The sequence below is a fragment of the Aotus nancymaae genome, unplaced genomic scaffold (genome assembly GCF_030222135.1).
Source record: "Aotus nancymaae isolate 86718 unplaced genomic scaffold, 86718_ANA_hifiasm-v0.15.2.pri h1tg000019l, whole genome shotgun sequence".
Lineage (NCBI taxonomy): Eukaryota > Metazoa > Chordata > Mammalia > Primates > Aotidae > Aotus > Aotus nancymaae.
The window spans coordinates 49,159,334-49,176,996 of NW_026988431.1; the positions used below are offsets into that span (position 1 = coordinate 49,159,334).

General features: G+C 37.8%; 1 protein-coding gene across 2 annotated transcripts in view; it reads left to right on the forward strand.

Annotated features, from left to right (window-relative positions):
* Positions 1-17,663, forward strand: part of KCNAB1 (potassium voltage-gated channel subfamily A regulatory beta subunit 1) — a 370,457-nt gene that overhangs the window by 104,648 nt on the left and 248,146 nt on the right. Inside the window, exon 2 of one of the 2 annotated variants that reach the window (XM_064378850.1) lies at positions 9,264-9,335. The exons of the other annotated variant lie outside the window; for it this stretch is intronic. Coding sequence (XP_064234920.1) covers positions 9,264-9,335 — 72 coding nt within the window. The remainder of the gene's footprint in view (positions 1-9,263; positions 9,336-17,663) is intronic. 2 annotated transcript variants of the gene reach the window in all.

A 17,663-nucleotide genomic window follows, 5' to 3' on the forward strand; every position in this document is an offset into this window, starting at 1 on the left:
CATTAGGGAAGAATGCACTACAGATGTTACTGTCAGGGAAACAAATTGGGCACAGACTCAAGGCATAAGATAGAACTACTGTAGACTGTGATGTTCAAAACAATGCCTGTAACATTTATTCCAAACCAGATATGGCCCGTCAGAGTCCCTACTGTTTCCTGGAATGAGTTTAGTAAGCTGGCATTTTAAGGTGTTTTCTGCTTTGACCCAAGCCTCTCTCCTGCTCCATCTTCCTCTTACACTCTCTTTTACCACTCCCTCTGATGCCCCACACTGCCTGCTGTGGTCTGCATTAGCCCAGTACTTCCTATATCCATGTCTCTGTTCATGCCCTACCCTGACTTGAAATGTCCTTGTTTGGTCTAACAATGGGCTCATGTGTCCTCTGACAACATTCTACTCATTTTTTAAGGTCCAGAGTAAACATGACCTTCTCTGGTTTCCTCTCACTCAGAATGAATCTCTCCTCGGCACACACCCAAACCCCCAGGCAGATTACCCGCACTTTCTTTAGCATGTATTTCATTTTACCCTGTATTGTGATGAGCTGTTTTTATGTCTGTCTTTTTCATGTGACTATAAGCTGCTTAAGGGAAAGATGGGTCTTATTTATTTTGAAATGTTTCTGCTGTTCCTAGCACCTGGAGCAGTGCCCAGCATGCAGTAGGTGTTCAGTAAACATATACTTAATAAATGGAAGAGTATCATAATTTTTCTTCCACATCAGATTCTTCCTAAAAAAAGGCAGGAATAAAGCAGCCATAGTTGGACTGCTGAGTTTGAATGACTTCAGTGAAATTGTTTGTTTCTTTAGGTTTTTCTGTGGATTAATTTTAAATTAACAAATGAAAAAGTGTTGTTTTCAGCCCAATTGTATTCCTGCTTTCATCTTAAACACAAGGCAATGCTCCCAGAATTCTGACCTTTCTCTTCTATAATATTTTTTTTACTTCTTTCAAACATAATATTTTTCCCCATTTTGATTAAAAAGGTATTTGACTCAAAGAATGGCACTATCCTGTTCAATGTCTCCTGGGGAATGCCTTAAAGATGACATGGCCCAATGTTTATGGCTGGTGCCACTTTATACAGAACACTCAAGACTGTCCTTTCTCCCCAGGGTCACTGTGCGTGCTTTCAGTGGAGGGGTGGTTTCCCATTTTGTGATATCCTCAGGCAGGGCAGCCTAGCCCCACCAATGTGAGTGGATGCTCACTGTCTCCTCAGGCACCAGCTTCTGTTTTATGTTAAAAGCAGTGTTGGATCAGCCCATTCCACTGAAGACTTATCAGTGGGCCATTAGATTTTGAGATATTTTTGCCCAGTTGAGGGAAAATGTAGCTTAAGTACTTTTTTACCCCATGTGTGCCAAATATTTTTAATTTACTCCAGATATACTTCCTACCCTTTTCTGCTCTACTTTGTGTCCCAGGAGGCTGTCCTGTGTTTCTTTGGCCTCTGGCTTCTAGTTGGGTTCCGCCCATTGGCAGGAGATTGGAGGGAGGGTAGGGAGGGAGTTGGGTATTTATTCTCTGAGCTTCTTCCTGTGGGCTGGCTATGTCCCATCATTGAAGGTTACAGTTTCTGTGGTGGCCCTTGCCACAGAGCCCTCTCTGTGTCTGGGTTCTGGTGACCACTCCTTCCAATTGCCCCTTCAGGCTGAGAGGTGGTAACAGACCCAGCTATTAGTAGGCCTCAGCTAACTCTCATGTTTTAGAGCTACTTCTACTTCCCTTTAGGGACATTCCTGTTATACCTTGTTAATAGTCTTTGTATTAAATTCTTCTCATGACCCATGAGTGTACCATCATTTTCCTGCCAGGACTTGATTGAATCATGGTGTCATATCAGACACACCTGGAGTGTCCAAGATTTGGTTTTGTTTTTAAATCTCCTTCTCCTTTTGAAAAACTTGTGCTTCAGCCCTCAGTGAGACAAGTATTGGGTGGTAAGTGAGGAAAGGAACAAAATGCATGGGGCTTTCTGCTTGGCCACTTCCTTTATCAATTCTTGTAGGAAATATCTCAACATGAATAAAACTCCAAACAAAATTTCTCTCTCTCTCTTTTTTTTTTTGGATGGAGTCTCATGCTTGTCACCCAGGCTGGAGTGCAGTGGCACGATCTTGGCTCATTGCAGCCTCCGTCTCCTGGGTTTAAGCAATTTTACTGCCTCAGCCTCCTGAGTAGCTGGGATTACAGGCAGCCACCACCACACCCGGCTAATTTTTGTGTTTTTAGTAGAGACAGGTTTTCACCATGTTGGCCAGGCTGGTCTCAAACTCCTGACCTCAGGTGATCCACCCTTCTTGGCCTCCCAAAGTGTTGGGATTACAGGTATGAGCCACTGCACCTGGCCCCAAATATCTCTCTTAAAAAGAGAATTTTAAAATAAAAAGGAACTGGAGAAACTAAAAATGGGAAAGAACTTTGGAAATTGTCTGGGGAGGGATCTGGGGTGTTTTGCCTGTTCCATGACCAAAGCCCCACTTTGAGGACAGCCTCTACCCTACAAAATCTTTACACAATAAAGAAGTTTGAAGCAGGTTCCTTTCTATAGGTCTAAAACTTTTCCTAGTCATGATGGAGCACTTTCACTATAGGGAGCACATTTTTCTTTGTAATGTATCCCCATGATCACAGGGAGTTGGATTCAGGATTGAAGCCTTACACGAAGACTGCCTTCCATCCATGGTGGCTGCGTGTGAGAGTCATAGTTTACTGGGGGATATCATATGGATGGTGACTGGCTGGTGCAGTCTCAGAAAGGAACTGTCAATCATTTCTCTTGGGGAATTTTAATAGAGGATGTACAATTATTAAGGCTGTAGACCTGGCAGCAGTGGAAGAAGGGACCCAGTAGCTGAATCACTGTGAAAGAATAACGACAGAATAGAAAAGAGTAGACATTATCTACTGAGGGGGACCACCAGAAGCAGTCTGCTACAGCATATGTCCTTAATGACTTTCCAGCTTATTCTCAAGCAGGTCCTTTGCTTGCAATAACCCTAGGTGGCATTAGGCTTAACTAACTTCAAGTCTGGAAGAAACAGAGTCTCTCTTTTCTAATAAAATTCCCAAGATTGAGTTTTTGTGGACTGTTTGGGGCCACATGACCAACCCTGAGCCAATCACTGTGACTTGAGAAATGGAACACTCTCATTGATGGGGCTGGGTCGCAGATACACACACCCAGAGCCTGGAAGGAGTGTCTATCCTACCTGAACAATGAAATGCTATTTTCAGAAGAAGGGAGGAGCCTGGACAGGCCAAAAGAACAGGCTGGGTCATTTGAGCACATCTCAGTTTCTTACTACCTGAAAGAGCTTGCCTAACATAACTACCATTCAGAGAAGTAAATCCTCTCCTTTTCTGTCATGTACTGTCATCTAGTCCTATGGGCACTATTTGAATACTTCCAGGGACAGCTAACTAAACCTCCAGGTGGGCAGCCTGATACGCTGTTGAGCAGCCCACACTGTAGCAAGTCTCTCCTTCATATGCATCCACCTGCCTGCTGCCAATCCTCCTTGGTCCTGTTTCTGTCCTATGTAACAACTCTCAAATGTCCTCCCTCCTCCACATGACAGCCTTTTAAATTTTATAAGACAGATAAGAATGAAAGAATGATTACAGGGAAATTAAAATTGGGCAATCATTTGCTGGAAAGAACACATTTTTCTCATTTACCTACACATAACATTAAATAGCTCACTCCTACTCAATTAAAAGCCTCAAGCCAAAAACATTAGGAATCTAAGTGCTCTCTCTCCCCTTCCCCCACATGGACGATTTTATAACAGACAACCATATTGCTATAAATAATGTGTCTTGCTGTTGAGTGAGCCAGCACTGGGCCTAAATAATGACTTTAGCTGTAGAATGGCAAATCCCCCTTTGCATGCAAAACATAACAGACAATCCAATCTGATGAGCAGAGAAATGGAATGATTCTGCTTCCAGTTGGCTTTTGTTTAATAGTTATCCTCTTTCAAATGTCACTTAAAGTGTCACAAATTGACTAATTGCTCTGTAAGTGAACCTGACAACACGTGGAGTTTAAACCATCGAAAACCTTTAAGTTCTAGTGACTCAGTGCTGTAGAAGCAAACCATTTCAGCACCCTGGCAGCTAGGGGTTTTGCCTGAGGTTAATAATGAGACGATTTCAGTGGTAAGAAGACAGCGCCCCAGCCATCATCTCTGGTCACCTTGTTCTCCGCTCTGACCCCCTTAAGGGGTCCTGACTCTCAAGGAGAATTCCTAATCTGATCAAGCGATTTTCCTTTAAACTCAGAAGAGTTGACTATGAGGGATATAAAACGCTGTTTTTGGCAAGTCAACCTGGGAAGCCTGAGATCAAAAGTCACAACACTGACCCTCAGCTAACTGGGAACTTTCCATACTCTGCAAATGTCTGCCAGTGGGCAGCAAAAGGAGATTTTTGTTTTTGTTTTGGACTGTCCTCATTTTATTCTAAAGCTCTTAGTTCTGCTAAGGGCTGGGAGAAGCAAACACTCCTAAATTTGCTGTTTAAAGGTACCTCATCCATTACCATAACTAGCTTTGCTAAATTTCCAAGTTCCTAACACAGCTAATTTTTATGACATTCCCTTGGTTGTGTTGCTTTCCTCTGAGTTGTTCATTGCCCATCTGGACCTGTATGTCTTAAAGCTGTCCTGCCTTGTCTTTGGGAAATTCTGCTGTGCCCAGTATCTTTAAAAACCTTCACTGCTTAGTATCAGCTCTACGCATTGTGACCTTCATGATGCTCTGGAGGTCCTGTTGATGCTTGGCTGCTTTGTTGCCCCATTCCACAATGTGGGCAACTTAGTGAGGCTGCCTCTGCAGCCATTCTCCACCGTTACTGCTCTGCCATTTTTGCCTGCCATTCAGACTCAGTGTCATGCCCAGCAGGGAACATCTCTGGATGCCCTTGGACTCTCCCTCACCCTTGTTAGGGATGTCTTGTATCTCAGCCTTGTAATGCAGAATACTCAGACTTTTCTCAAGAACCCCACAGCAACTAAGTGCATTGTTTTTTCTGATCCTGTCTTGAAACTTCCTTCTAGGACTTCCCAGACCTCTGACCTCTCTCTACTACAGATTGTAATAAAGTCTATGTTCAGACATCCAACCTTTGCTTCTGACATGTAAAGGAAACCTGGGGCTTTAAAAAAACACACTTTCTCTCTCGGAAAACCATGTTCTGATTTGTTGTATTTTTAAAAAACAGTTTTATTACAGTATAATTTATATACCATAAAATTCACTCAAAATAAAAGTACAATTTGCTGATTTTAGTGAACTTATAGAATTGTGGAACCATAATCAAAATTCAGTTTTATGATCTTCTCCTATCCCCAAAAAAGTTTCTTCGTGCCTGTTTGCAGTTAATTATTGTTTCCACTCCCAGCCCCAGCAACTGCTAATCTGTTTTCTGTCTCTATAAATGTTCCATTTCTAGACATGTCATAAAAATAGAATTATAAAATATATAGTCTTTTTGTCTAGCTCCTTCCACTTAGCATAATGTTTTTGAGGATGATTCATGTTGTTGCATGTATCAGTGGTTCATTTTTTAAAGACCTGAATAGAATTCCATAAATATAACACATTTTGCTTTTCCATTTGCCATTTGATGGACTTTGGATGATTTCCTGGTCTGGATTATTATGAATGTTATTTGACATTCATGTATATGTCTATATGTGGACATACATTTTCATATCTAGAAGTGTAATTACTTGGTTGAATGATACATTTGTATTTAAGTATTTAAGGACTTGCCAAATTATTTTTCACAGTGGCTGTACCACTTCCCATTCTCACCAGCAAGCATGAAAGATTCCATTCCTCCACAATTTCACTAATTCTTGATATTAAAAAAATTTTTATAGCCATTCTATTAAGTGTATAGAGGTGTCTCGTTGTGGTTTTCATTTGCATTTTCTTAATGACTAATGAGGTTGAAAATCTTTTCGTGTACTCATTAGCCATTCACTTGTTCTCTTTGGTAAAATGTCTATTAAAATCTTTTGCCCATTTTTTTTTAGTTGGGTTACATGCCTTCTTTCTATGGAGTTATTAGTGTTTTCCATGCATTCTGAATACAGGTGCTTTATCAGGTATAGGATTTGAAACTATGGCTTGTCTTTTCATTTACTTAATGATAACTTTTGAAGTAAAACAATTTTTACTTTTAGGAAGTTCAATTAACCCTTTTTTTTTTCTTTTATATGTTTTCTCTTATTGGTGTCATAGCTTTGCCAAACCCAAGATCATAAAGAATTCTCCTATGTTTCCTTCTAGATGATGTGAAATTTTAATTCTTAACTCTATGATCCATTTTGAGTTTATTTTTGAGTATGCTTTGAGGTAGGGGTCTAAGCAGTTTTTTCCCACATATGGATATCCAATTTTCCTAGCACTATTTTTTGAAAGCATGATGCTTTCTCAGTTGAATTGTCTTGGCACCAGTTAAAAAGTAAGTTATAGTCCATATATAAGAACTTATTTCTGAACTCTCAGTTCTCTCCTATTAATCTATGTATTTGTCCTTTGCCAATGCCATACTCTGTGGATGACTATAGCTCTGGAGTAAATTTTAAAATGAGATCATGTAAGTTTTCTTTGTTCTTTTTCAAAATTGTTTTGGCTATTTAAGTTCTTTGTATTTCCATATACATTTTCAAATCAGCTTGTTAATTTTTACAAAAACACTTGCTGGTATTTTGATAGGGATCGTATTGAATTTCTAGATCAATTTGGGAAGAATCTTGACAATATTGACTATGCCAATTCGAGAATGTGAACATTATTTAGATCTTTAATTGCTCATCAACATTTTGTAGTAGTTGGTATACAAAATTTGTACTTCTTTTTTAAAACTTATTTCTTTGTGTTTTATTCTTTTTGATATTTTTATGACTAAAAATCTTTCTTAATTTTGTTTTTGTATTGTTCATTGCTAGTATATAGAAATATTGATCTTACATTTTGTGATCTTGTTAAATTCATTTATTCTGTAGTTTTTTTGATGAATATCTGGAACTTGCTACATAACAGATTATGTCATCTATGAATAAAAACAGTTTTACTTCTGACTTTCAAATCTGGGCATCTTTAATTTCTTTATTTTTTTAAATTGCATTAGCTAGAACGTCCTTTACAATGTTGGAAAGAAGTGGCAAAAGTGGCATGCTTCCCTGTCTTAGGGGAAAAACATTTAGTCTTTTTTATCATTTAGCATGATGTTAGCTATAAATTTTTCATGGAGATACTACTTCAGGGAAGTTATCCTTTAGTTTTGCTTGGAGAAACTTTAGATAGGTGTTAGATTTTGATAAGTGTTTCTGTATCTATTGAGAAGATCATGATATTTTTTTCCTTTTATTCTATTAATCTGGTACCTTATACTTACTGTATTTTGGGTGTAAACCAAACTACAGACCACTTAGTTACAGCCTATAATCCTTTTACAAGTTGCTGGATTTGATTTGCTGATGTTCTGTTAAGGATTTTTACATTTATGTTCGTGAGTGATATCAATCTGTAGTTTCTTCTTTTCTGGCACCTTTGTGTTGTTTTGGTATCAAAATAATACCTTAAAGAAGAGGTGAGAATTGTTCCTTCCTCTATTTTCCAAAAGAGTTTGTAAAGGATTACTATATTGTCCTAAAATATTTAAGAAAATTCACTGGTGAATTCTAAATCTGGGCTTTTCTTTGTGGAAACATTTAAAATTATGACTCAATTTCTTCACTTGTTATAGGTCTATTTAGATTTTCTCTTCTTGAGTCAGTTTTGGTAATGTGTGTTGTTTTAGGAATTTGTTCATTTCATCTGTCTATTTTTGGTATGAAGTTATTCTTATTTTCTTATAATTTTTTTAATTCTGCAGGTCAGAAGTTATATCCTCCTTTTAATTTCTGATTTGAGTAATTTGTTTTCAGTCAGCCTAGCTAAGTTTTGTTAATTGTGTTGATAATTCAAAAAAACCAACTTTTTATTTTATGGATTTTATCGTATTTTTCTATTTCCTTGATTTCTACTCTAATCTTCATTAATTCTTTTCTTCTGCTTGGATTTTGTTTGCTTTGTACTTTCATTTTTAGTTTCTTAAGATGACAGCTTAGGTTACTGATTTGATACCTTCTGATATAGGTATTTAAAGCTATCACTTTTCCTCAGAATGCTGCCTTAGCTGCTTCCCATAAATTATTAAAATTTTTATTTTCATTCAGTTCAAAATATTTTAAAGTTTTCTCTGTTATTTCTTCATTGAACCAATGGTTTATTTAGAATTATGCTACTTAATTTCCAAATATTTGAGAATTTCCTATTTTTTTCTCTGGTTTAGATTTTTAACTTAATTTCATTTTGTTGGAAGAATATATTTTTACAACATCAACCCTTTTCATATAGTAAGACTTGTTTTCTGGCCTACCATATGGTCCATCTTGGAGAATATTCTATGTATAATTGAAAAGAATGTATATTCTGTAGTCATTGGGTATGAAGCTCTAAATACAGTTTTCCTTCAGAATCTACCAGGGATTGGTTTTAGGATCTCCTGGTACTCATATCTCTTATATAAAATAGTGTAGTGTTTGCATACATCTTATGCACATTCTTCCATATACTTGAAATCATCGTTAGGTTACTTATAATACCTAATACAATGTAAATGCTATGTAAATGGTTGTATCGTATTTTTATTGTTGATTTGCTATTTTTAATTGTTGATTTTTTGCAAATATTTTCAATCTATAGTTGGTCGAATCTGCAGATAGGAGGGGCCAGTTGCATATTGTTGCTCACATAGAGTTGATTGATAGTATTGCTCAAGTCTTCAATATTCTTGCAATTTTGCAGGGTAGGGTCTGGTTGTTCTATCAGTTACTGGGAGTGGGGTATTAAAATCATTAACAGGAAGTGTTGAATTGTCTATTTTTCCTTTCAAGTCTATTGTTTTTGTGGTATTTTGATGCTCTGTCTATAAGCCCATATATACATTTATGATTGCTATATTTTACTAATGTATTGACCATTCTATTTTTATAAAAGTCTTTACCTTTGATAATATTTTTATCTTAAAGTCTATTTTGTTTGATAGTCATATAGTCATTGCAGCTCTCTTAGGTTTGCATGGTCTATCTTTTTCCAATATTTTGTTTTCAACTTGTATTTTTCTTTGGGTCATACACAAAAGAAAGGAAATCAGTATATTTAAGAGATGTCTGCATTCTCATGTTTATTGTAGACTATTCACAATAGTCAAGATTTGGAAGCAACCTACGTGCCCATCAAGAGATGAGTGGATAAAGAAAATGTGGTATGTATACACAGTGGAGTTCTATTCAGTCATAAAAAAGAATGAGATTCTATCATTTGCAACATGGAGGTCATTATGTTAAGTGAAATAAGCCAGGCACAGGAAGAAAAACTTTGCATGTTATCATTTATTTGTGGGACCAAAAAATTAAAACAATTGGACTCATGGAGTTACAGAGTAGAATGATGGTTACCAGAGGCTGGGAAGTGTAATGGAGGGTGGGGATGATGTGGGGATGGCTGATGGATTAAAAAAAAATAGAAAGAATGAATAATATCTAGTATTTTATAGCACAAGCAGGTGACTGTAGTCAATAATTTAATTATACATTCTAAAATAATTAAGAGTATACTTAGATTGTTTCTAACACAAAATATAAATGCTCAAGGTGATTACCTTGATGTGATTATTACACATTGCATGCCTGCATCAAAATATCCCATATATCCCATAAATATATACGCCTACTATGTACCCATAAATTTTTTTTCAAAAAATTAAAAAAGCAATGAAAACATCTGGGCAGTAAGGGTAGGAAAGAACCTGGGCAAAGGTAGAGAATAGGGGAGGGAGACTCTGCCAGCAGAGAAAGTAGCTTCAATGGGGAGGCTGAGTGGTCTATCAGGGAATAATAAGCAAACCACGTTGGATGGAAACTCATTTGGACAAATAATTTATGTAATAAGTGATGCAAAACAGTGTACTTAAATTCTTGGACTTGTTGAGGACAGCCTGGAATAAAAAGACAGGTGAGAACTCCTCCGTCTAGTCAACTGGGGCAGAATGAAGGAAAAGGTTTCATCAAGGATTCTGGTCTGGGGTCAAGGGTGTAAATAGTATTTTAGGCAGATCAATGCAGTAACCAGGCATAGGGTGGTCAGGAGGTATAAAAGAGTCAAAGCAACAAGACCAGAAGGAGATAGCTAGAGTCAGTTAGCCATAAGGCAAAATCTGTTAAAGGAAGAATGATGCTTCTACTGCCAGTTCTAATAGAAATGTAATGGGAAAATGATCACTATGCACTATGAACTGAAAAAGCAGTTCATAAAATAATATATACAGTGTAATACTATTTTGACATAAGCAAAAAGTATTTATCTCTCCAGAGGAACAAAAAGATATATATTGAAATAATATCAGTAGTTACCTGTGTGCATGGTAGGATTAGGGGCAATTTTTGGTGCCTTTATTTTGTTAGTATTGTATATGATTTTCTGCTGTGAGTACATATCACTTTTGCATGTGTAACCAAAGAAAGTCATGCCCAGAAAAAAGAAATAATGCTTTCTATAAGGGGAGCCTGTAGGTATACATATTCTGAAGGGAAGACCAATCACTTTTTTCTGTTTATTTTACTGCACCCAGTAGTGTGGGATAAATTTCACTAAGCAGATTCAGTTTGCTTCTTTATAAATAAGCATCTGGGGGCAGATTATCCAGAATACGACCATTGAGCTTTGCTGACTTATGTGGAAGAATTTAGCAAGTCATATCACTATTTATTTGATTCTCTATAGATCTGATATGGATTACTGTTGAGGAGTCAGGCAGGGAGTGGTCTGATCCACTAAGGACAGCAATAATTATACATGGAAGAGTAAAGGAATTTTCTGCAATAGTGACTTTGTGAATTCTATTTACCTGAGCCTTGTTAACCCTCTCTATAGTTGGCCTCTAGTAAAGGAAAGAGAAGCTATAGTCCATAGTTAATCAGGTGAATGTGAGCTGAGTTCCTTGGGAGCAAAGGACATGTCTCAATCTATCACACAGCTGTGCAGAGAGGTGCCTTATTAATTCCTATTGACTGAATAAAGGGATTTAAACTAACCTCTGGGATAGCGACATAACTGGATGGGTATCTTCTATGTGGATATTGAATCATTATGTTAAAATTTATAGGCTATCTCTAATAACGGTAGTATGTCCCCAGTATTTTGCTTTTATTCTTTGTCCTTCCCTCTACTTGTTTTTACATAGTTCCATGGTAATGAAGGAGAGAAAATGGGAGTAATGTGGTATAGTGTTTCTGTGTAGATGTTCAGAATATTGGCAGAGGGGTAGGAATGAGGAAGGGGCTGGAATAATGGAAAACATTTAACTAAAATCAAATGTAGGAGAAGATCTGAAGACAGGCATAAAGCTTAAGCTTAATCTGCTCACTAAATTCCAAGAGGAGGTGGTTGGTCAGTTTGGGAAAAGTTCAGGATATCCGTTATATTCACAGGTTTTAGAGATTGGGATATGGGCATATCTTTTGGGGTCTACCATCCTACTAACTATAGTCGGTTTGCGGAAAGCATGAGTAAATAGAAGAATTCCCATAAATCAAATAAGGGCAGGTAAGCCTGCCCATACCCCACATAGAGACCCTTTTCCCAGGAACAGCAGTATTGGCTCAGGTATGGAGAATCATATCCACATGGAAGAATCCACATGAAAGGCTCACCAATCACCACACTCAGGGCGAAAATGAAATGGCCCACTCTAAGGGCCTCCTTGGGAGCAGCACTGACCCAGCGATGACATGGCCTACTTAGGAAGTAGGAGTAGCCAGATGGAAGCAGGATGGAAACTATAGGCGTGCAAGTTGTGGAGAAAATAGCAACCTTTGATAAAACCTCTAAGAAATAATGGATTTGTTATTATTTTCACTATTTTCCTAAGCAAGAATACCCTAAGTTTTTAAATAAATACCTTTCTGGTTTGTAAAAGCTTGAACCATCTAGGTGGTACTTTACTGCTAATAAAGTACCAGTAGATTCCAAGATTTTGCGGTCTTAACAAAATCTTAAGATAGTGACAAAACCACAAGACAAAGTTTATCTTGCTCTTCCCTCCTCTTCCTCTGTGGAATATTCCTGTGTGGAATACTCCCAGGCTACCACCAATGTTTCCTTAAGGCCCAAGGGCTTTCTCAGTCTGCTTGTGGTGAATTCTACCAAGCCTTGGACTCTCCCTTCACGGCAGCGAGCTCTCCTTTGGCCCAGGGTAGGTCCAGAAATGCCTTCCAGGAGCCAAGGCCTGGAATTAGGGACCCCAAGAGCCCTCTTGGTGCTCCTTCCCATTGTGGCCAAGCTGGTACCTAAGCTGCAAAACAAAGCCCCCTTTATTTTTTACCTCTCCTTTTCTCAAGCAGAAGAAATCTCTTCTCATAGCCACCACTTCTGTGAATATGCTGAGTAACATCTAAAGCCAGCATGTCTCAGAGTCTTAACCAAGCCTGTGGTGTATACTACCTGGTTACTGCTGCTGATTATTCAGGGTTCAAGGATGCTTCAGTCAGCAGGTGGTGAACCTTGCCAGGACCAGTTCCTTTTCTTAGAGAGAACAAGTTCCATCCTAGTCCAGGGTTTGTCTAGAAATGTCACCTGGAAGCTAGGTCCTGGAAAGGGGACCTTGCAACTCTGGCTGCTGTCCTATCTACCATGGCCGACCTGATAACCCAGTTTTAAAATAAAGTTATCTTTACTCTTCCTTCTCCTCTCCTCCAGTGAAACAAAGCGATCTCTTTTGGAATTATGACCTGCACTGCTTGGGAGTGGGGAAGGGGTGGCATAAGTACTCTCTTAGCTGCTCTGGCAGGTGCCTCACTAGATTGGGTGCCCTCCAAATCCACTGGCTCTGAGCACAGCATAGCACTCAGACTTGCCTAGGAATTGCAGTCTTTATGGCCTAGACTGCCTTTCAGGTTTGTTTAGATCCCCATAGCACTTTAGCCCCTGGTGGTGGGGCTTGCCAAAAAGCAAGTTCCAACTGCTGGGATGGGCAATTCCCCTCTGGCTAGGCCTGGCCTAAATGCTCCCTCTGTGGGCATTGGCTGAGTTCTGCACAGTGTATCTTTCTGCTGTGACAGCACAGCACTGAGTTCCAAGGCACAGTTTTACAATTGCTGCACTCTCCCTCCCCTAAGCACACAGATTCTCCTTTCATGCTATGTAGCTGCTGCTGTAGGGTGGGAGAAGGGTGGTGTCCGCAATTCATGGCTGTTTTTCCTACCCTAGTCACTGCCTCTTTCGCAACATGAAGTTAAAACCAGGTACTGTTATCTCTCAGCTGATGTTTGGTTCTTATGAAAGTGTTTTTTTGTGTGTAGATAGTTGTCAGATTTGGTGTTCCTGTGGGGAGGATGATCAGTGGAGGCTTCTATCAGCCATCTTGCTCCACCTCCTCCAGGTCTTTTCTGACACCACTGTAGTTTCTCTAACTCCTAACCCACAGTGGTCTCTTTCTCTTCCTCTAAAGTGTGTATCAGCTACAGCACTTATTCTGACATATAGAATGTACAGCTGGTCATCCATGAATATCTGTGTACTCCCCAGGTAGGAAGTGAGTCCCATGAAGAGGGGCTGAATTTTCCACCTTTTCCCCTTACCAAGGTATAGAATTTGTCACCAAGAAATGAAAAATGCATATGAATGATGGTGATGACAAATGCTAATAGGTGACTAAAGGGTAGATGATGTACAAAAAGGAAAAGACAAGTGAACAAATACAAAACAATAGCATGGGGTAACTGACACATACCTTGACAAATCCTGAACTACATACATGAACAACAGTATCAGTTACAACCACCACAAAACTATGCATGGGAAACAAACACCAAAACCAAGAAAACATTGAAAATCTGGATTACCTAATGATATTTTCCCCTTCTTTCTTCCATGCAGCTTTCCTTGCTCTGTAACCAAGTTTAACATATGGTTAAGAGAAATTACTTTTCTCAATTTTTCCATTAGGAATTTGTGATACTTTTATAATAAATATTTATTTCATTTGACTTACAAGAGTAATTACATGGACATTGTAAAAACCAGGAAATATATTACTTGGAGCATAAGGTAAGAGCTCTTTATTCTTTTAACCAGGAAATTATTTGACAAAATCTTAATAACAGATTTAAAGTTTTTAAATAAAAAATAACTATCTCTGTGATGTCAAAAGTGTCTTTGAATATCAGTCAGGATATCTAGATGATGGCTCAAACTCTACCACTAAGTAGTTTTGTAGCAAGTTACTTAACATTTTCTGGGTTTTTGTTTTACAGCTTTATCGAGGCATAATTGACAAGTAAAATTACACGTATTTAAGGTGTATAACTTGATGATTTGACATATGCATACATTGTAAAATAATCGCCACAACCAAGATAATTAACATATTTGTCATCTCACATAGTTACCATTTTCTTTTTCTTTTTTTTTTTTTCTGGTGAAAACACTTAAGATTTAATTTCTTAGCAAATTTCAAGTGTACGATGCAGTATTGTTAATTTCAGTCACCATGCTGTGTGGGGCATCTCCAGAACTTAGTCATCTTGCATAACAGAACTTAGTACCTGTTAACTAACATCTCAACATTTCCCTTGTCCCAAGCTCTTGGCAATCATCATTCTACTCTCTGCTTCTATGAGTTTGACTATTTCATATTTCATGTATAAGTGAGATCAGACAGTACAGGTATACTTTGGAGATATTGTGAGTTCAGTTTACATCACTAGAATAAAGAAAATATTGCAATAAGTTTGTTTCCCAGTGCATATAAAAATTATGTTTACATTGCACTGTAGTTATATTAAGTGTCCAATAGCATGTCTAAAAAAATGTATACACCTTAATTTAAAAAGACTTTATTGCTACAAAGTGCTAATGAACATCTGAGCATTCAGTGAGTAATCTTTTTGCGAGTAGAGGGTCTTGCTTTGATGCTGATGGCTGCTGACTGACCAGAATGGTGGTTGCTGAAGGATGGGGTGACTGTGGCAATTTCTTAAAATAAGATGACAATGAAATTCGTCATATCAGTTGACTGTTACTTTCATAAAAGTGTTCTCTGTAGCAAGCAATGCTATTTGATAGCATTTTACTCACAATAGAACTTCTTTCAAAATTGGAATGAATCCTCTCAAACTCTGCCACTGCTTGTTCAGCTAAGCTTCTGGAATATTCTAAATTATTTGTTGTCATTTCAAGAATGTTCACAGCATCTTCACCAAGAATAGATTCCATCTTAAACTACTTTCTTTGCTCATTCATAAGAAACAACTCATCTGTTCATGTTTGATCATGAGTTACATCAATTCTGTCACATCTTCCACCTCCACTATTAATTCTAGTTCTCTTTGCCATTTCTACTATATCTGTAGTTACTTTCTCCATTGAAGTCTTGAACCCCTCAAAGTCATCCATGATGGCTGGAATCGACTTCTTTCAAACTCCTGCTAATGTTGATGTTTGACATCCTCCCATAAATCAAAAATGTTCTTAATGGCATCTAAATGGCGAGTTTTTTTCAAGAAGGTTTTAAGTTTATTTGGCCCACATCCATCATAAAAGTCACTATGTATGGCAGCTGTAGCCTTATTAAATGTATTTCTTAAATAATAAGACTTGAAAGTGAAAATTACTCCTTAATCCATGGATTGTAGAATGGATACTGTATTAGCAGGCATGAAAACACCATTAATTTCTTTGTACATCTCTATAAGAGCTTTCAGGTGACCAGGTGCTTTGTCAATGAATGGTAATATTTTGAAATACGTCTTTTTTTTTTTTTTTCCTAAGGAGTAAGTCTAAGAAGTTGGCTTAAAAACATTCATCAAACCATGTTGTAAACAGATGTGCTGTCATCCAGGCTTTGTTGTTCCATTTAGAGCACAGAGAGTAGACTTAGCATAATTCTTAAGGACCCTAGGATTTGGGGGATGGTCAGTAAGTACTGACTTCAGCTTAAAAATCACCAGCTGCATTAGCCCCTATTAAGAGAGTCAGCCTGTCCTTTGAAGCTTTGAAGACCAGCATTTACTTCTCCTCTCTAGCTATGAAAGTCCTAGATGGCATCTTCTTACAATAGAAGGCTGTTTTGTCTACATTGAAAACATGTTGTTTGGTGTTGTTAAGAGTTATCTTAGCTAGATCTTTTGGATAAGTTGCTGAAGCTTCTAGTTAGCACTTAGTGCTTCACCCTGCACTTGTATGTTATGGAGATGGCTTCCTTCCTTAAAATTCATGCACCAACCTCTGCTAGCTCTAAACTTTTCATTTGTAGCTTTCCCACCTCTCTTAGCCTTCGCAGAATTGAAAAGAGTTATGGCCTTGCTCTGGATTGTAATTTTTATTAAGGGAATGTTGTGGCTGGTTTGATCTTCTATCCAGACTGCTAAAACTTTTTCTCTGTCAGCAATAAGGCTCTTTTGCTTTCTTATCATTTATGTGTTCACTAGATAAGCACTTTTAATTTCCTTCAGAAACTTTTCCTTTGCATTCACAACTTGGCTGTTTGGCAAAAGTGGCCTAGTTTTTGGTCTGTCTAGGCCTTTGACATGCCTTCTTCACAAAGCTTAATAATTTCTAGCTTTTGATTTAAAGTGAGAGATGTGTGACTCTTCCTTTCACTTGGAGGCCATCGTAGGGTACTGATTGGGCTAATTTCAATATTGTTGTATCTCAAGGGATAGGGAGGCCCAAGAAGAAAAAGAGAGATAGAGAGAGATGAGGGAACAGCTGGTTGGTAGAGCAGTGAGAACACATGCAATGTTTATCAATTAAATTTGCCATCTTATATGGGTAAAGATTGTGGCACTCAAAACAATGACAGTAGTAACATCAAAGATCACTGATCATAGATCACCATAACAGATATAATAATAATAATGAAAAAGTTTGAAATGTGGGAATTACCAAAATATAACACAGAGACATGAAGAGAGCATGTGCTATGGGAAAAATGGCACCAATTGACTTGCTCCATGCAAGGTTGCCACAACATTTCAGTTTATAAAAAATGCAATATGTGTGAAGTGCAATAAAGCAAAACCCATTAAAAGGAGATATGCCTGTATTTGTTCTTCTGTTTCTAGCTTTTTTCACTTAGCATAGTATCCTCCAGATTCATCTGTGTTGTTTCGAATGGTGGGATTTTCTTAAGGACGAAATAATATTCTATTGTATATATATATATACCACATTCTTTTCAAATCCGTTCATCCGTTGACAGACACTCAGATTGTTTCCACATCTTGGCTATTATGAACAGTGCTGCAGTAAACACAGGAGTGAAGATATCCCTTCAAGATGCTGATTTCATTTCCTTTGGATATATACCCAGTAGTGGGATTGCTGGGTTACATAGCAGTTCTATTATTAATTTGCTGAAGAACCTCCATATCATTTTCCTATAGTGGCTGTACTAATTTACATTCCCACCAACAGTGTACAAGAGTTCGCACGTCTTTGCCAGTATTTGTTATCTCTTGTCCTTTTGATGGATAGCAACAGGTGTGAGGTGATAGAACGTTTATGTTCCCAAAATGAGTTTCATTTTAACTAT